The sequence below is a fragment of the Lissotriton helveticus genome, chromosome 4_1 (genome assembly GCF_964261635.1).
Source record: "Lissotriton helveticus chromosome 4_1, aLisHel1.1, whole genome shotgun sequence".
Classification (NCBI taxonomy): Eukaryota; Metazoa; Chordata; class Amphibia; order Caudata; family Salamandridae; genus Lissotriton; species Lissotriton helveticus.
In genome coordinates, this window is record NC_136063.1 from 635,570,851 (window position 1) to 635,592,019 (window position 21,169).

General features: G+C 38.7%; 1 protein-coding gene across 2 annotated transcripts in view; it reads left to right on the forward strand.

Annotated features, from left to right (window-relative positions):
• The window catches only part of TOX (thymocyte selection associated high mobility group box), a 337,263-nt gene extending 333,125 nt beyond the window's left edge, over positions 1-4,138 (forward strand). For both annotated transcript variants that reach the window (XM_078687266.1, XM_078687267.1), the window contains one exon: positions 2,414-4,138. In XM_078687266.1, the coding sequence (XP_078543392.1) occupies positions 2,414-2,450 (37 nt within the window). In that variant the 3' untranslated portion in view covers positions 2,451-4,138. The remainder of the gene's footprint in view (positions 1-2,413) is intronic.
• The last annotated feature ends 17,031 nt before the right edge of the window (positions 4,139-21,169 follow it).

Below are 21,169 nucleotides of genomic sequence, written 5' to 3' on the forward strand. Positions count from 1 at the left end.
CAAAGTTGATGTATGTAAATTCGACCTGCTTCTAAAGGTGGTGGTGGTAACGAGTGGCAGAATTACAGAGAAGGAATGCAGTAATAGCTTGAATGATTACAGGCAGTGGTAATTGTAAAAAAAAAACATGGCTGGTCTATGTTACCATAACGTTTCCTTTTGCCTTGTAAGAATGCTTGGCATTGTTGACCTCTTCAATCTCTTTTAAAGCTTTTACTCCCACACCGACGGAGAATATGTTTAAGGTTTGCCACCCTGGACAAACTATATCTCCACACGGTATGACACAAATGAAGTGATGGGAGGTAGTTTCACTCTTAAGGCTCATCAGCATGGAGTCTCCCTGCCCCCGAATTCTCCCCTTTGAGCTAGACTTTTGAAAGTATCTAGATGGAAAATGGCTTTGAACCCTTTTGTTAATAAGCCTGATGTTCAGACTTTGTGGGTATTCATGTGATTTTGCACACCCCTTGTGCTCAGAAATTCAGATTCAGAGAATGAGGTTTTTCATTTTTGTGTTAAAATACCTTTCTCATTCATATTAGCACTCCTTACTTGCCTAAATCAGTTTCCTATGTGCTAAATGTGCCATATGCATCGTTGCAATGTCCATTTCTATTGATTTGCTTTACTAAAATGTGGCATTTGTGTGTGGCTATTGGCAGTGTGCTATATAACAATATGATTTCTCCTTTGGTGGTAAAACATATTATTTGGATATAAACTATGGTATGGTTTGTGTACATTTTTATTCATGCAAAACGTTTTTGGGACATTTCCTGTGAATGTATTGATGTGTGACGTCCGGGATTCAGGTTCCAATAATTCCCATGGTATCTCATAATAGACAAACTGGGAGTGAATGCTATGGTAGTGCATTGGAAACCTGGGGGCTTTCTGACCCTTGTTTGTAGTAAGGACTACAAGTGCAGTTTCTCTCATGTTGAAGATTGAGTAAAGATGCACATTATTACTTTGTTTCTCATGTCAATTGGCAAAATCAAGTAGCTACAGGTCTGCGACATTGCAAGGTAGTGTGCTTGGCTTCTGCATACCCATGAAGGCTCTAGTACTGTATCTGAAAAGATGCTTTTGGAAACCAGCCCATAGTGTCTTACACATAGAACCAAGGCACCTATGTCTGTTTGTTATAATAGGCCTATAAATCGATTATCAACCCGTAATTCAAGCCTATGAAACTACATTTTTCAAATTCTAGGTCTCGCAAAGCATTTCAAGACTGCAAAGGACACAACATGTCAATACATATATGACAAATATAGGTCCTCCTATTGAGATCAGGCGTATAGTAGTTAACTTTCCATCATTTAGATATATTTATGTTATCATTAGTGATGTCCACTAAATTTGAACTTTCCTTATTATCATTTATATAATTCTTCAAGTATTTCTCTAACTGCTGTTGTTGGCTCTCATTATCAGCCATCGTTTTGGGTAAGCTCTTGGTTTTAGTGCATTTTATGATACATTTTCCATTTTTCTAGTATATGTTTAATACTAAAGACGTTAAATATTAAATCATGGCATATCAATTATTTTATCCTAAAATTTGCCTGAAAGCTTGCCAAGAATTTGAAGTAAAACTTGGATCTATGCTCTTTAAATGTCCTTCATAGGGCACTACAAGATTCATTTCCTGAGCTCCTGTGCCCAGCCAACGCACTTCTTTATTTGCTTCCACAAAGTCAAGTTTGCCTTTTTGTGACATTATTACTGCTAATGCTCAGTTGGTGTGAATAAATGTTAATAAATAAACATTAAATTGACGACAGTCCTAGCAGTAATGTATTGACTTTCAAGATTGTCTCAGTAGCCCATGGTAGTTGCAGACATATAAATGGGAAGGCCGTATCATAATATGTAGGTAAAATGTTTACCCTTTCAGTGGGATAAACCTGTCCTAACATTTTCAGAATGGGCTTGGAGAAAGGTGACAAGCTGCACGTCAAAGTGGCATCGGGAATCCAAAACTGTGGGTTACCCATTCCAGACCACATCAAAACAAAACTGTGGGCCTGATTTAGATTAAGGATGGGTTACTCCGTCACAACGGTGACGGATATCCTGTCCTCCAAAATATAAATCCCATAGTATCCTGAGGCATTTATATTTCTGCAGATGGGATATCCGTCACTATTGTGACATAGTAACCCATATGCCAAAATCTAAATCAGGCCCACAGTTTTGAAAGGGTCTGCCCCCTTCAATAAATGATCCATAAGAATTGCTTGTCGCCTCACGGATGTCCATTTAGTAGCAAAACGTACATGCTGGAATTTGATGTCTCAGAGTGTCTTAGCATTCATCCATAGCTTGAGCTTGTTCTTATAAACTGTTGTCATAATCTTTTTCATAACATCTAGTGTTTTCTGTTTTGCTTCTTTTTATGCAGGAGTATGCAGAGAGACAAAGCACTGTACCTCACCTGAAAAGCTAAAGAAGAACTAACCTCTCCTTTCCACCGTGGGATGCAGGGAAGTCTTCACATCACAGACTGCTTCAAGCAGTCATGGCAGTTTCTGCATTTTATTAGAAATACAAGTTGCTAAGCACTTAGGACAATTTTGAGCTTGTGGGTCACCCACTCTGAAAAAAATAGTCTTGCTTCTTTCTTTTTTTCAGAGATCCTCTGCAGGACAATGTTTTTCTTACTCTCTGAAGGAAACTTGGACCATTCAGATTTTTTTTTTGCTGTGAAGTGCTGCGCTAGTAAACTGCCTTAGCAACTGTAGATGTCTTGGATAAAGTTCCTGGATTTTCCATTGGTTTTCATAATGGGTGTTTATATGAAACTACTAAAGACTTTTTAATGGCTTGATGTAGCACTCATAGCAAGTTTGTAAATAGCATCTATGTTCCACTCTCCTAGAGTATAAAACGTGAATGTTTTTTGTAGCTAAATTGTAATTTTAAACTGGATCATCCCGGTTTATTGATTTCACAAAAATCGGTTTAATTGGCAAACAAGGTTATGTTTACTTTGTTTTTAAAAGCAGTGGACTAATAGGTCTATATTTTCAAGTATTTGGGAAAACAAGGTGGTAAGAAAAAATATTTGAATTAAATGATGTAAAATTGGCGTGTGTCTTATCAACAAAGAAATAAAGTGTGGGATTAAGGGGGAAAGAAAGCGAAAACACATTTATTTTGTATGGCATACGATTTGTTTTTTGTATCAATTCTTGTGTAATGGTTAGTAAACGTCATTTAAGTCCTCTTCTGTATAAAAACTGCCAAATGCTTACCTGGTATTTTATTGGATGTGGAAAACAGATTGGCGATGGCTAAATTATAACCTTGACATATGAATATGTATTATTGTTTCAACATACTGTGTCTGTATTTAATCTTTTTTTATGGAGCCTGTTGCGCCTATTTATGAAAAAATAAATATAGGTGTTTGTAAGTAACTTTGTTAGCATTTCAAACCTGTATGTTTCTTTGGCGTTTTTACTTTTGTTTGCAAAATACAACTCACGTGCACATCTGCTGGGAAACTTGATGAATTATTTTTTAATGTGACATGAATAAAGACAAAAACTGCTATTTTTTGGCAGAAAATTAAGGTTATAAGACTTTTATTTTGCCCGTTTTTTTTGTGATTACAGGTCCTAAAGAAAAATGGCAGCCATGTTTGTGGCATGTTGTTGTAATATAGTAACTATCAATGACAAAGTCTCGTAGTACGAAAAACATAAATTATATATTAAAACATCTTATTGTATTGTTATGTTGTTTGATTCTGCCAAAACGATGTCATATATATTTTCAGATGTAGATACTTTGATTTGCTGATTGGATAGAAGTGAGTCAATCTAGCTATGTCTTTCATCTCTACTGATGGCAAGGTATTTTACAAATCTTCTGGCATGTTCGAACATCTGAAGAAATCTCATGTTCTAATCACCCTTCAAACCACATTGTTCAGTTTAAATCCATGCAGTGCCCCTATTTAAAATGTTGGGAAAACTGAAAATGCTGTGTGCACGACGTGTTACCATTCCACCATTGTTTCCAGTCATGTACAAATTTGTAGGAGAATATTATTGGGGCACTGGGTTGGCGCAATTTATTATTTTTTGTTATTAAATGAATTAATAAATGAGTCAATAATTACTTTCTTCAATGATGTAAGGTCTTAATTATTAGCTATATTGTCATATTCTTGTCATATACTCTAAGACATATTCTAAGTTTACAGCTAACAAATATATGTGTCTCAGACAGGGCTTAACTTCTACCAGTGGTTGCAGACTATGTGCACTCATATCTAGACAATGGTATTTATGTTTTCTTGAGCAGATTTGTTACTCAAAACAAAAGAGAGAAATGCAGTAAAAGGAAAAGGCAGTAAGCAGAGTAAGTCAAAAACAGTGACAAATGGAAAAAGCAGGGATAAATAAAACTTCACAAGTGAGATAAAGAAAGTGTAAGGTGGTGGAAGAAAGAGGCATGAGGTGCAATCAATACTGAGCAGCCCTGTTATTGTGCAATCCTGCCATTCAATAGAAAAAAAACTTTTTTGCCTGGCACTGATGTTTTTTTTTCACAAACTAAGCACTGATAGTAGCATCAGTACATAACAAAGATACTTGGATTAACTCCATCAAACAGATATTGAAAAATAGGATCACTCTTGAATTTCAAAATATAAACCATCAAACCCCCAACAGTAAAGCAAGGCAACTTTTCCCTACATTTCAAAGTGGTACCATGCACTAAAATAATATTTTTCTAGTGATCATATGCAAAAGTAAATAATGCACTAGGGCTAATTTATTTGTTTGTGTTGATCATAAAGTAACACAGGCCTCTCATGTTATGAAAGCATTAATTATGCGTCCTTCCCAAGTATCTGTTCTTTCCCATGGACAAATATCAAATATTATCACTAAAACACTCAAACACTTCAGTTGACTACAGGTCTGTAATAAATACCTATCAAAAGTGAATATGCTGCATTATAGTTATTTGGAAATTATACTGAGAAGAAATTTTATGTGAACATTAATTGATATAAAATAGCCATAAAAGAATAGCTATCAAAACTATACATAACCTTTAAGAATCTCTTACACCAGTGTGTGTCTGTGTGTGTGTGTGTGTGTATATGTATGTATATATATATTTATATATATATATATATATATATATATATATATATATATACACACGCACACATATATAGCTTCACTTATTAAACTTTAAATGCACATTCCCTCATGGGAATTTAATAAATACTTTGAAGGATTTTCATTTTCAAATCAAAGTGTTTGTGTGTGTGAGTGTGTGAAAATAGTTTAGCTACATAAACACAAATATCTTAGCTAATAAGAACTGCAATTCATTATTTTAATGTCTGCTCAAATAATTCTTCAACTGTTGACTCTGCAGTTTTTTTTGTCTACGTAGGGACAAGCAATTTTCTTTTTCTGCCTGACTTCCTGTCTGAATGTGCACTGCTTTAACTAGCTTGTAAATAAGCAAGTTGCTCTGACTTGTAGTCTTTCAATAAACAACTGGCAATAATGCTCTTTGTAAAAACAATTTTGTCTATAAAAAATGAATACATACTAAGGTGATTATTCCAGAATGCACCACGGAATATTGAAGCTAGGAATATCATAATACACTAATATAGTGGGAGTACAAAATATCGAATCGTAAGTGCATATAGAGGAACTATAGCTGTACTACTTTTACCTCCGCATATATGCATCTTGATATATATATGTATAAACCATTCGTAAGTCTGCATTCCTGAACTGCTCTTTTACTTCAGAGTAAACAGTTCAAGCAGTATGCAGCACTATCCGGTTGCAATTCAAATCCTTTTTTATTTCATTATATGTTTATAGAAATGTGCATCTCACAGTATCACATAGCCTTCAACTGGGCCCTAAAGTCATGTCTACAGAGTGTCTTTTTTAAAGGATAAACCACTACTTACCAACACCACATTAAAATTCGTATTGCAACTGACAGGAATTTGACCTTTAAGCAGGATTTTCTTTAGCAGAGTTTTAAAACAAAGGAAATATCAAATTTTAAAGTAAATAATATATTTCTCTGGTCATTTCATCTCTGTATATAAGGTGAGTAAAGTACTCCTTTACATCATACATAAATTATACACCTCAGTTTTCAAAATATTCTAATTTCAGTCTTTGACGTTTTTTGTATTGTTTCATGTATACTTGTGTTTTTCGGTAAAGTACCAACCATGTCACATAATTTCATAAGTCATACAGAGTTGTAATTTTTTAACCAACCCCTGCTTTTAGCCTTACCACTGAAATGTGAGATGAGGACTAGATTGTTTCACCCATTTACACAAAATATCTTAAATTATTAATTTCAAATTTTTTATTTTTTATCCAAAATCATTCCAAATCTATGAGTCATATAAAGTGCAACATGCTCATTCTATAAACTTCTCGCTTTGTTTAGCCAAACTTGCATCAATATTTTAAGATCTCCATATTCCTGAGCTAAGGTGCCAAAGTATTTCTTATAAAGAATACTGGTTTGTAAACATTCCACTCCATGTGCACTGTATGAACAATGACTGTTTGTAAACATTCCACTCCTTGTGCACAAATGTAAACAATGACTGGGTTGTAAACATTTCTTTAACTACACAAAAATGCCTTACACTCAGAGTAGACATTAAATATTCAGATTGACAGGGAACTTCACGGCCATCCCATATGCAGCTCGATGCTCTTCTGATTTTCTTCATGATTAGAAACTACTGACGCTTAAAATTCCCTTATTGCCATGAAAAAGTCTGAGTACAGACGAAACACGTGTCGGCTAGCTCGCGTGCCGGGAATCCCTTTAAAGTTAATGAAGACAAGAATCTGCAAAATTGTTTAACTTGGTTTGGACTGCCTGTTGGATATGAAGAATACTGATTGAATGGACCTTTTCAGAATCATATGTACTAATAAGTAAATTTTGTTTGTGTCTCCAATTCATCTTATAGTAATATTGGACTGAGAAATAGACATAAGGGTGTGCGATTAAGGCTTATATGGGTTTTATGTATGTGCTTGTTTTTGTTTAATATGCTGATGACGTCTCTAGGTAGTAGATGTTAATAGTCTTCTTAGCACCCCAACCTAATTCTTGTAATTTTACGATACACGCCAATGACTTTCAGATATACTTATAGATTCATTATCCGATGTGCTGTCTTTTCCTATTAGGGAACAATACTACCTATTTTCTGTTTTAATGACTGGTTTGTAAACACTTCAACTGTTATACAATTTTGGCTTATGACCTTCACTTTCACACTAGTCAAACCTCATACACATCGAAACACATCCCCATCTCTCTGGACCTATTCTATTCTGGAGGAACCTCCAACTCCTACATTTGTGCAAATAGCGCTGACCAATAAATACTAAATATTAATTTACTTGATAAACGTTTTAATAAAGAAACGTTTAATAATCAATTAAAAACAATTTAAAAAGGGGGGTCTTCCCCTAAAAATATTTACATAGGGACTTTCATAATCTTCAAGAAAGAGGGGAATTAAAATCTCAATTTTGTTGAGAATTTTAAAAAGATAATGTATCAACCAAATCATGGAACTCTTTACGAGCAAATCATGAACATGCTATCCTACATATTCTGATTGACACAGTTTAGTTTTCACATCAATGACCTGTTAGTTACTTTTCTCAAACACAATTTTACAGATGATTATAAATGGACAAAAAGTTCTGCATCTGCACTTAAACTTCATGGATTTTCTGTTCTAATCATTACAATCCATCTTGATTCCACTCTCCAGAGGACCAGTTCTCAATTTCCTCCTCTCGTATTTAAAGAAATATGTTGGATACCATAGAAACACAGTTTGCTGGCCTCTCCGTGTGTTCCTTCCAGATATGCTTTGCAATCACATATGCACATTTTTTATCTGTTATTGTTTGTATATGTTCTAGTATCCAAAGCTTCAATTTGTTAATTGTGCTACTGATGTACTTTTTTCCACAGACACATTCCAATGCATATACCACATATGTGCACTCACAATGTATGAGTTCCTTTATCTTTTTTGTTTGTCCATCCAAGAGAGCAAACATGCTTCGGTTGTCCCCCCATTTTCAAGCTTTACACTTTTTGCACTTATTAAAGCCTGATGTCTTGGGGGTAACCAGTTTGCGAGCTTTTCAGATTGGTCATAAAACTTTTTTATTACAATGTCCCCCAGTGATGACTTCTTTCTGTATGATGCACTGGGATGGTTCAGAAGGTGTGTTAAGATCTTCGTCCTCTTCCAGAATCTTCCAGTTTCCTTTAATTAATAATTTCACTTCTTTATATGAAGTGTTAAAATCCATATTATATAGTGTTCTCAGATTCTTAATTGAGGCTTCTCTTTTTTTAGGTGTTAGAAGATCTTGCCTGTCTTTTTTTTGTGTTCTTTTCAATGCATCTTTTAGAACTGCACTGGGATAACGACGTCTCCTGAACCTTTCTGACATCTCTTGTACTTGTTCCTCAAAAACTGTATCTTCTGAGCAATTACTCCTCACCCTTAAGAATTATCCATAAGGCACACTCCATTTGAAAGCATGTGGATGTGCTCTATTTGAAAAAAGAATACAATTTCAACTTGTGGGCTTTCTAAAAACTTTCATGCAGATTTTGTCATTTTCAATATTCAAATCAATGTCAAAAAAGTTAATTCTGTTGGTGCTTGTCTCATAAGTAAACTTCAGATCTTCAGGGTTGTTGTTCAATGATCCTAAAAATTATTAAAATTCATCATGTTTCCCCTCTCAGATTCAAAACAGGTCATCGATGAACCACAACCATAAAACCACTTTTTAAAATTTCTCCACATTTTTATCTGCCCAAATTGTCTCACCTTCCCAAAAGTCAATGGATAAGTTCGCATACTTTATGGCGAACGAAGTTCCCACAGCTGTTCCTTCTTTTTGCCCAAAAAAATTTCAACAAATATAAAAATATTATTTTTAAAACAGAATTCCATAATTTCTAAAAGCTTTTCTGAGTGTTCCATCTGGCTTAGTGATCTCGATCTCAAATAATGCCTGTTTGCTTGTAAACCATCTTGATATTTTATAAATGTGTACACTGATACAACATCTACTGTTGCCATAATGTAATCTTTTTTCCAGGGAAGGCCCTTGATTCTGTTTAAAAAGTCCATAGATGTATCCTGCAATCCCCTGAAATGTGCCTCCCACCATCACAGTCTCGCGGCACACAGACAGATTAATAAAATTGTAATAATTTATCTGTGTTTACCTGCTGCAATCACAGCAGGGGGAAAACACTCCTTTGCCCATCAAGAGGAACAACCGCTGTTCACCATAATATGCTGGTGTCAAAAAATGACGGTCATTGTGCAGATATGGAAGTTTCCAAGGGGTTGCAACCTAAAATGAGTTATACCTCATAAATCGACGTAGACAGATAAAAAATGCATACTAAAGTGTGTGTCATCTTAGAGGATGTCTCATTCACAAAGCATAACACCAGCACCCACCCAAGCACTATGCCAATCCAATCAGGATTACAGTAACAGTTTAATACTCAAATTAAATTCCATCCCGCAACGCGGCTGTCTCTCTTTCAAAGCAAAACACTATTGCTCCATAGGTCCACATTGGCAAACATAATTCAGTTTAAAATAAATGGTCACATAGAATAATCATATAAATACATTATTACTATACAGAAAACCAAGAGAAGAAGCACTCTATTTTATCAGCTCTGCATTACAGTAATGAAATATGCATAGTACGTCTGAATTACGAAGTACTTCAAACATCAAGCTTGACTAATTAAAGTGTACTCGGCATAGTATTTTTCATGAGCATGAAAGCTTTCAAACGGCATTTTCTAAAATGTCATAACCAATTGATCAGTTTTTTAACAGCTAGTATGTGAATTAATCTTGTCTGCTACAGGCTTTTTATAAATAAAATTTTACACAGCTTTTCAGTCTGCCGTCCTTGCGCTAGGAGAATGTAGGTGATTATATTTAAAAAACAAATAATACCCATGGATTTGCTTAACCGCTAGCACTATTTGCCGATCTGCTGAAATACCAAAATCTTCTTTTCATTTAGTTCATACATTTAACTTCATATTGTGGGCATTTTAAAATGTTGATTTTTTGAATCACTCAAATTATATATTTACCCTAAAACCTTTACAAGAGAGGAGAACACAAATTTGTTTTAGCTTCTGTGAGTAATCCAAAATAATGTATGAGAAAATAGAGATGCAGTTACGTTATTTGGACTTGATACATTACCCATTTGAATGTCTTGATTAGAGTGGAAAGCAGTGGAAAGACCTCAACGCTTCAGTCACATGGGTGTCATCAAGGCCTCTCTCAAGGTTCTTCAGGATTGGAATATTCTCACAGATCCTTGACACAGGTGGGAAACAGCGTCTCATTTACCTGTTAGTTGACGACTCACACGGCGTAATAGCAACATCCATTTGGGCCCTGGGTGTGACACTAAGGTGACCTCCAATAGTCACCAGTGGCCAGATACAATGGAGATGTTAGTTGAGTTGCTCACTTTACCAAAACTTATTTATAGGCATCTAGTAACCCAAAATAACACTAGATTTGTTTTTACTTCATTTCTTTTAAACATGTATAGCCTGCATATATATGACAAGCAACACAAGGTCAATTTGGAATTACATTGACCTTCTCAATGAAATAATTCCACAAATTACACATTTTCCTGTATATACTTATTTACATCTGTAGCTCACCAGTATTGCCACTGTTTCTTGATGTTTTAAAGAACTGAGGAATAACAGTCATACTTCCCTTCAGTAGGGAAGGTATATATGGAAGTCATTCTTGGACTGAAAGGAAGTAGGGAATAAACAAGGTGGGAATACAGGGAGGCATAAGAAAGTTTTATGGCGACTCTGAGGCTACATCACAATTTGAAGTATTTAGGGGGGTCATCCAAGACATATGGCCAGTGTGGTGGAGTGCTCTTACATTTTACCTTCATGGTTTGTCTTTAAAACAAGTTCCTACTTGTGACTATTATATTTTCATTTCCATATGTCTTTAGTGTTTTTAGGTATCCCAAGTCTTCCAAATTATTGCATTTCAATGGGGAGCAGATAGAGCAGTGAGGGAAACTGCTTCAAAGTTGTTTTACCCCTGGGTGTTGCTAGATCAATCAGGTCCTTTTGTGTGTTGCACTGTTGGCTGACTCCTGCGAAAGGTGTGGTTGTTGGGTTACCCAGCTTTTGCCTCTCTGCCACTAAACTGGTTGATGCTGCATTTTGCCTCCCGTGCTGCGAAACAGGCATTGCTCATTTTCTCATACCTGCACCAGGTGCAAAGTTGTGTGTGTGGTGCTAGGCAGGCTCGAGTAGTGCAGAGAGTAGCAGCACCATATCTTTGCTCGGTTGATGCCCTGCTCTCCTGCTAGCGGAACGCAGACCAGCAACATTGGTTGCTGTCACTATGAAATAGTGAGTCTTCCCCGCAGTCCTTAGCTTCGGGAAACAACCTTTACAGCGCAACTTTTACAACGCACTACCATTACAACGCAGTCATTACAACGCAACATCCCTTACAACGCATGCCATTACAACGCATGACACTACAACGCATACAATTACAACTCATTTAATTACAACGCAGTCATTACAACGCATACCATTACAACGCATAGTACCCTTACACTATCCAACACTTATCCTACTGTTGCACCCCCTGGAGTTAGAATAGTAATTTTTACCCCTCCACTATCCAACACTTACCCTACTGTTGCACCCCCTGGAGTTAGAATAGTAATTTTTACCCCTACACTATCCAATACTTACCCTACTGTTGCACCCCCTGGAGTTAGAATAGTAAATTTTACCCCTACACTATCGAATACTTACCATACATGCAATGTAATGGTATGCGTTCTAATGGAATGCGTTGTAAAGGTAGTTTTCAGAAAATGTGTTGTAATGGCATGCGTTGTAATGGAATGCGTTGTAAAGGATGTTGCGTTGTAAAAAATGCGTTGTAAAGGTATGCGTTGTAAAAGTATGTGTTGTAACGTCATACATCCTTAGCTTCAGTCTCTCTTACAAAGCATTAATTTTAACACATGAAAGTTTTATGCAAGTAGGGTTTCTTGCACCAGTCTACATTCCGATTTAGGTTCTCTCTATTTCCTCCCTGCTCTCAGGAACTCTCAGTATCATTGTTGGTGGATAACAGTTTTCTCATAAGTCATTTCTGAGGCTCCCAACTGTAGAATGTATAAGCTTCTTCTGCGCTGTGCTTCTTGTGTATGTCACATCAGTATTCTTCCCACCCTCATAGTATTTTGAGGAGCACACTGCTTAGTGGAGAAGCTTCTTAAATAGAACGTCTCTGCAAATTTCAGGATGCATCAGAGAAACTACTAGGGTTCCTTTAATTGTAGCTCTAGTGTACCTGTGCTTTTGCTATATAAGGGCAGTTTTAATTTAAAATATATTTGTGGTTATTTTTCTTGATATTTATAATAAAAACACAATATTGTGACACCTAGAGCTTGTACGCTTGTAGACAGGGTACATTTTAATAGCACAATTGTGGAGTGCTAATCTACATTTCAATGCACCCCATGGAGTGGGTAGGGTCCAAAATTATTCTAATGTCAACAGCTAAGGCATGTAGTTTGTTGATTCAAAAGTGGTTGAATATCTCAGCGCTATAGTAAGTTTCTGTTGGACACCCTGCAATCTGTCAAGTCGTCTGCTGCCTTAGGGTCCGTTCCACTTGCCTCATTTGAGTATTCTCAGCTGTAGGCCAATCCAGAACATCTGTAAGCCAAGCCATTATTTTTTGGACCCACACTAGACATTAAAGCCCAGTTCTATTAGGGGCTTCCATCACTGTTGCATTACATAAAGCAACGCACGCCCTTAAGTCAGATTTACAATTCTGTGCAGAGCTACCTTGTACGTGATGCTGCGTGGCATAGTACACCTGGAGTAACGCAAGGCACTGCAAGTTGCTGCCTTGTGTTACTCTGCGCTGAGAAGGCCAGTGGTCTGTGTGTATGTTGGTACAATGCTTCATCTCCATCAAATAATGTTGTCAATATATTTTATAGAAAGGCTTAACAACCAACACTTCCTCAAATTTGATGGAACAATTGAGTTCTGCAGGAGTAAACTTTCATGAAAAGGATGCCGCTGACATAGCTGCCTGGTATCTGGATGTTGCAGCAATAGAAAACCACCTTTTGTCCAGTAAGAAGTCTCATCTTCCATTGCTAATGGCAAGGACATAGCTGGCTGACGGGTGTAATGTTCCTTTAAAGAGTAAAGACATGCTAGCTTCCTTTGCCCAAAAACAATAGTCAGGTGATAGGTTGCACTGCTGCTGAGAAATGGTGAAGAAACCACCAGTAGAAGTTTCCAAAGCCTAGGAGACTTAGCTCCTTCACAGTATTCGGTGTTGGCCATTGAAGGATTGCAGAGACTTTCTGGTTATCCATATGAATACCTAAGGGGGTGGTGATGTGTCCTAGAAACTCGGCCACAGTAGTGTGGAGTACGCATTTTCCAGTTTTGAAAAAATTGGTTTGTTCATAACCATTTCAATATATCTCTGACATGAAGGACGTGCAACATATTCTTGTTCAGCTTCCAAATTGCATGTCTTCTGTGTATGCCACACAGGAACACATCAAGATAATCTTACAAAAATGTCATCGATCAAGTACTGAAATGCCACCAAAGGTATTGCAGAATCTGAAGGGCTTGACATGGTATCCAACCTAAACTTTGCTTGAAATACCATTTTCCATTTATTCACTTTCCTTCGGAACTCGAACAAGATTGTAAACTCACCAGTTGTCCGTTTTTGTAAAAATGGTAGCCTTCCTGTTCTGGTCTAACAACATGGATTTGAAGACAGACGATTTTTACTGCAATGCGGTCGATGGTGTGTTAATCAATACAAGTGAGAAGAAGAGAGGAGAGCATGATTTATTTATTTTATTCTTTTTATTGAGATTTTGGATTGAAGAAAACGAACAACAATACAAAATAGTATGCTCATATAGGGGGATTAATAATAACAGCTGTTACAAGACAGCAAGAGCCACAATCATTACAAATGGCAATCTGAGCCCCATTAGAGCAATATGACAAATCACATATATAATAAAAGGAAATAGATCAAAAATCAGGATGTGGGATGGGGCCAGACGCAAGTACAGCGTGAAATGCGGATAGTTATGAATGGTAGGGGCTGACTGGGTGGCACGATGTAGCGGAGTTGTGAAGTCAGTATATAGTGTCATTGCCATCATGTAATAAGGTAATGCTTTGCAGGGGAAAGGGAGATGAGGGACGTTACTTCCAGGGAATCTTTGAAAATGTAAAAGGCTGGGGGGAGGGTGCTTTCAATAAGGCCTCAAATAGAGGGAGTCAATGTGGTGGTCCTCTGGGATGGTGAGGTGTGTAAACTGGGACAGGAGCAGGGCCGGACTGGCCGTAGCAGGCACCGGGCATTTTCCCAGTGGAACGCCAGGGTGGGGGCTGGTTTTGGACCCCTGGGGGTCCGTTTTTGTTACCGTGGGCCGGTTTTGCAGCATAGCTGCAATATCGCCCCCCTGTAACAAAACCAGCTGCAGTGTTTTCAACTCGCAGACCCCCCCCTCGCCCCGCGGTCGACTCAATTGCCAGGGCCAGTTTGAGTTCCCAGTACGGCCCTGGACAGGAGTGTGATCCCGCCAGGAGAGATGGGATGTCTGCAAATGCGGCGTGACTCAAGAGGAGAGTATGGTGGCCTTTTTTTTTAGCAGGATGGAAGAGATGTCGTAATTATTGAGGTATGCATAACTTGGAATTTTGACAGGCATTTTGCTGGGTTATCTGTCTGTTCTGATTGTGTATCAATGTGTACACAGGAGTCTAATTATAGGTGAACTGTTCTGGACCCTTGATTAACCAATAGTTTTGCAGCATCACTCAGGGCATCCCATTACTTTAAATTGAGGGGCATCTTATAAATCAAAGCTAGTGTTTCCAACTGATCACTGAGGTTCATCATCTGAAGGCTGCAGGTGTGAACGGTGACTGGACCAAGAGTCAATAGCAGTCCATCCGTCACTTTTACTGGTTTCTGGGGCATTAGTCCTTTTACAGGAGAATATCCAGTGACTGGACCAAACGGATGACAGGGTAATCACCTGTCACGCTTTGAACCCATTGCCCTCTCTTCCCTTGAAGAAGGATGAGTTTGAACCAACAGTGTGAGGATGCAGGCTGCAGCTGGCTGGTGTGTTCATTGTGGTGCCACAGACCTTTCCCAGCAATCTCGCTGTCTGTCAAGCACCTTCTTTCTCTCTCTTTCTTTGGGACATAGGCCTTGATGAAAATGGGAAGGCCTTTGTTTCAGTCCAATTCGGTTCCACAACTACAGACAAATGGCTGAAAAACATAAAGGCAATTTTTGTTTTTCTTCCTTGAATGCAGCAAAACTAAAGAAGGACTGGATTGTTTCACTTTATCGAGGGAATAGGCCAATTAACAGCATTTCATCCTATATGCAAGAGAATAAACACTGTTTTTGTTTGGCCCGAGATGACTACCAGCCAGCATAAAAAGTGCAATTTCTATTTTTTAAGAAACTAGTTTGAAAGTGTCTGCATGAAAACAATTAAAAGAAGCTAATAGCACCCTTCCTTATATCTTCTTGGAGGGAGGGTTTGGTGAGGAGGCTATCTGGACACCTCCGAGTATGTAAGGGTTGCTGGGTTTAATCCGTCTTTAGAAGAATTGTTAGACTGAAGTACGATCACGAACCTACTAGGACGTAAGTAACGGGACACTTCAAAACCAAAGTATTTGTACCTATAGTTTGTTATTTGGGTATCCTGGTGAGGCCTGAGGATTTAACAAAGTTGATGGCTGGTGTCTCCTGTTTTTGTAGTCCTTAAAAGGTGCAGTGCGTATGCATCCTTGAGAGCTGTGACGGAATAGGTTACTAGCACTCACTATAGAACAAATCTTTCTTGTAGTTTCCCTGCCTCAATGCCCAAGGTACCTTATTGAGGCTTATAAGTATTTCAACAAAGTCCTGATATACATCGGAGTCTGTGATAATGGAGAGTAGTTTCTGTTAAAACATGATTCATTATGATATGCCTGATAGTTAGGATTAGTTCACAGTCATTATTTTTACCAATTTAGATCACTGGTGTAGGCTCTAGATATATGGCTAATTTCAGTCTACCAGTTAAAGCCTCTTGGTTGAGGTTCAAGTTATTCAGCAAGTTTCTAATGTCATTTGCTACTGTGCACGGCATTCACTGTACCTTTAGCCACATGTCGAAAGGCAGGTGTAAACAAATTGATAATTTCCGCATCAACTTTGTGCGACCTGAACTGATTTTGCGATGCAATTTATGTACTAATAGTGTGCATCACAATTTCTCCAGCGGCACAGTGTCAGAGAATTACTTTCCAAATGAACATGAATTCGTTGTTATTTGCAACAAACAGAGGGATGGTGGCCTGCAAGGATCCACTGACCAGCATTCATGTGATTGCATTTTTTTTTTTTAAAGCAGTCCACGGTCCTTAAAGGAACTGGTGATGCTTGAAAAAAGTTTCCCATTTGGGAATACATTGGAAGAAGCAGGCAGTGGTCTCCTAGACCAAGGTTGTCCAACAGGATTTGACCCAAGGTCACACCTTCCCCTTTGCAAATCAGTTACCACCTCCTTTGAGTGTCGGCAACTGTTCAATAGTTTGCAGCTGCACTTGCAGTCACAAATCACTGATACATTCCATTGCGACTCAGAATTAGAAAGGACACTGTTGTACCTGCTGCTCAGCCAGTGTGAGTGTGGTGTGGAATGTTGGTGTGGATGATGCTGTGGAATGATGGATGAGTGAAGTTTGTCAGTTGGGAGATTGGGCTGGGCCTCGGTTTAAGTCGACTTTGTTTTTGAGTCACTCGTGTCTACCACTTTTGTGTGGTTGGTTGGTGAAGTTCGCTTCACCTGTAGCTTTGCGTTTTCAATGAGCATTTTCTGTGTTTCACCTCCCTTTACTTCCTATCTTTAAGCTCAGGGTTTTTGTCCTAGTTGAGCATGTGTGTCCTGTGTGTTTTCTTCTGCACCGTTGTGGTTTGTTCCCCTCTGTGTTCACGTTCATTTTCAGCCTGGCCAGCTGGTATGTTTGTGACTCAGGGGTTGGTTGGTTGTGCTTGGTGTAGTAGTTTTCAGGTTTGTTTGTTTTTTTGTGGTGAGTTGGGAGTTTTGTGTGTAAAGGGAGTGGATGTGTGTAAAGGTTGTCTTTCTGCCTATAGATTGATTTACCTGTCCAGTTTTTTATTTTCTTCTTTGTAGGTACGTGGGTGGGCATTGTTGTTTTATTGTTGCTTTGCCTTATGTTGACATTCATGCAAATTGCTATTTTCTTCTGTGCTTTCTTGCATTTTTAGGTGTTAACTTGAAAGCCCACTGTACTGTGTTTTCTCTGCTTTTCATTCTAGTGGTTTGCCCTCAACCCTTCCCATGATTTTGCAATGGTACCTTTTCAGATTTATGTGCATGGTATTTTCTCTTTTATGTGCTTTTCACTTGATCATTGCATTGTGTTTTGTTTAATATGAGGAAGGGAGAAGTGTTGTACCTGCTGCTCAGCCAGTGTGAGTGTGATATGGAATGTTGGTGTGGATGATGCTGTGGAATGTTGGATGAGTGGAATTTGTCAGTTGGGAGAATGGGCTGAGCAGCAGGAAGGCTGCTCCTGGTGGGGCTCACTGTGTCTTTATCTTGAACTTACTATCTTAATAAATACCGTCCTAGGCTTACCCTGGAATTGGGCCCCTGTCTTCAGTACAACAGACACCTGTTAGAAATGGGGTTCTCTAGTTGGCAATGGAATACACCTTTGTCCAAATAGGGACCCTTGCTTCTAGTCAGGGAAAGGGCGATACACACCTGAATAACCCTTGCTCACCCCCTTCGTAGCTTGGCACAAGCAGACAGGCTTATCTCAGAGGCAGTGTGTAAAGCAATTTTGAACACATACAGTAATACAGTGAAAACACTACAAATGGACACCACACCCGTTTAGAAACTAGACTAGACTTAACACAAGACCAAACAACAAAAATCCACAATACAGTATTACAAAATAAAACTTTAAAATGGTAGAAATAGCTTAGTTCAATGTAGATGGTAAATGTGACACTTTACTCTCAAAGTAACTTGGATGCGTCACTCAAAGCAAACAAAAGGGTCGCAGGGAAGATGATGCAACGGTTCCTTGCTTTTGGGGGAGGTGATGTGTCGGTTCCTTACTGCAGCGCTGGGGAGGTGATGCATCAGTTCCTTACAGGAGAGGAGGTGAGGCATTGATTTCTTACTGCGTTCCGGCTACAATGTGACAAGATGGCCCCTCGATGCGATTCGAAGATCCGGTGCGATGCAACAAAATGGCGTCTTTGATGCGATGCGACAACGTGGATGCGATGCGTGCACACCCAACAGCTGTGCCGGCGAAATCGATGTTCTTGAGCCGTGACAGGCCCTGCGACACTCTTCTCCGGTGATGCGACAGCGATCTCTTTGGCGGCGGCACACTCCTCCGGTGATGCGACACGCTTTGTCTGCGATGCGCCGGCAAACAGCTGCGGCACGCTTCTTTGGCGATGCAATGACAACTGCTGCGGCTGCAACACGCTTCTTTCTCGTTGCGTCGAGCTTCCAGCTCCCAGCGACTCGCAGTCTCTAGAGGTCCTTAAACAACACCAGGCACCTCTCTGCAGGCAGAATTCTGAGCAAGGAAATTCAGGGGGAGCTGATGGTGAAGTCTTTGTGTCCCTTAGACTTCAGAACAAGAGGCAAGCTCTGCTTCAAGCCCTTGGAGATCTTCTTCAAGATGGTTAAAGTACACACAAAGTTCCTTTTCTCCTTTCCTCGGCAATAAGTAACCACTGCAGGCCATCCCCAAACAGTCACTAGTGCAGAGGCAGTCTCCGCCTTCAGCTTCCTTGGTTTCTCTCCTTGGCGAAGGTTTGTCTTGATTCCCAGAAGTCACCTAAAGTTCTGGGGCCTGGGCCCCAATATTTATACTGCAAAATCCTTTGTTCTCTGAAGGCAGAGAGTGTCTGTACCCAGTCAAAACCAGTTCTGTCCTCCTTGGTGCAGCTTCCTGGCAGGAAGTGAAGACAGCATTGTTGAAAGCAGACCTGCCCCAGGTAGCTGAAAGTAAATCTCTTCCCTTTACTCTATATTCTATTAAGGCTCAGGCAAATGAAAGGAAATCTCCTCCCCCTACTCTCTATTCAATGCAGGTCCTATTCAGCCCAGCCCTGATCCATCAGACTTCTGGAGCCAAGGTCCTCTCCAGCCCCCTGTCACTTACAAACCAGACATGCAATACACAAACGAAGCAGAGGCATACTGGATGGTTAGGCAAGAAAATAACTACTTTCTAAAAGAGGTACTTTCAAACACAGAATGTAAAAATCACCCTCACTAAAAGATGTATTTTAACATTCTGAGTTCAGGCATACTAAACTCGTTTTTCTACCTAGTTCCCTGGGTCAGTTAGGATTATAAGATGTTATAGAATTACAGCCAATTTCGTTTTTCACTATTGCAAGGCTACCTGTTCCCGTACGCCAGAATGGGTAGTTTGATTATAACACCTTATAATCCTAACTAACCCAGGGAACTATGTAGAAAAACAAGTTTCCAGTCGGAGCTACAGAATATGTTTAATTAAAAGTTACCATCATATATTTCCTGAATGAATTACACTGTTTCATTTGGCCATTACTTTTTAACGACTACCAGCAACGCAGTAAAATATATGCTTTATTCTGTTTAGAATTCTTGTCATTAGTTGCAATCCAATAAACATAAGCAGTAGAAAGACTAACCCACATATGTTTAAACAAAAAATCCAAAATTCAAATCCATAATCTTAAATTACTATGCACTACGCTTTACTTTAACCATCACTTTGGCCTACATCGTATATTTTTTATCTCATATAGTGAAACACAAACTAGCGTTGATTCATCTGAAAGCACTTTAGGCAAAAACATTTATACGTGAACAAGGTCTCCTACAGAAACAATACAACACCCTTGCAAAGAGCACTTAACAGTGTGTTCATTTTATTTTCTCCCCTCTCCTGGGTACACACCTCTTCCACTTCATTTCCCAAAGCTTTATAGCAGCATCCCAGCTGCTGTCATGCACTAAACAACTGCACTACAAACCCCACCATCCATGGGTCATCTGTTTACAGGACCGTCCTCTGCTTCCCTTAGAGTCCTTGCTTCACGTCTTTTCACTTGTAACTTTAACAGCCCCCTTCTCAATCCACCATACATGGGACAAAGGAAAAAGATTTGGGCTACCGTTCACCCAATTTTAATTTCTAGAGACACATTCGCTGTGCCTTTGTTTCTCCAAACCAAGGGCTATCACACTTTCAGAGTAACAATGGATGGGCCTTACTTTAACTTAAAGCTGTCTACTCTGCTTGTAAAAATGTAGTAAAGATTAGAGTAAAAATTCTAGGAACACCTAGCCTCAAACTTCGGTTGGAAACCAAGTCTAGAGCAGCATAATACACACACATTGAACCCTTGTATGCATCCCAGAAGCTACCCCTAGTATCACAGTGTTTCCCTTCAATGTTTGGATAGGGTGCTCTTGTTGTAGCGTCCACTGGGCCCAACATCCTTTTTACTTAAATTAATAGATGTTTTTATTTATTTCTATCTTTATCCTCTCCCTACCTATTACACTCATTTGGTCCTCCAATGGATCTTGTTCTGTGACTAGATATCCAAGGAGATCAGGAATAGGAAAATTGTTGTCTTCAAATCTAACTTCAAATCAGAAATACTCCATTATAACTATAAGTGACTCAAAACCAACTGATTTACCCACAAGGAATGATGAGGCAGAACCAGCAGAATCAGTTAAATTGAAAGCTTAGTTATTCATTTAAAGGTAAAGATACATATGCATTAGAATAAGATAGCATACAACCCTAATATTAAATTAGCAATGGGTTTAATGGAATATACCATGCCTCTGAGATTCAAAGAGAGTATGGTAGTGGTTCTAGGGAAATC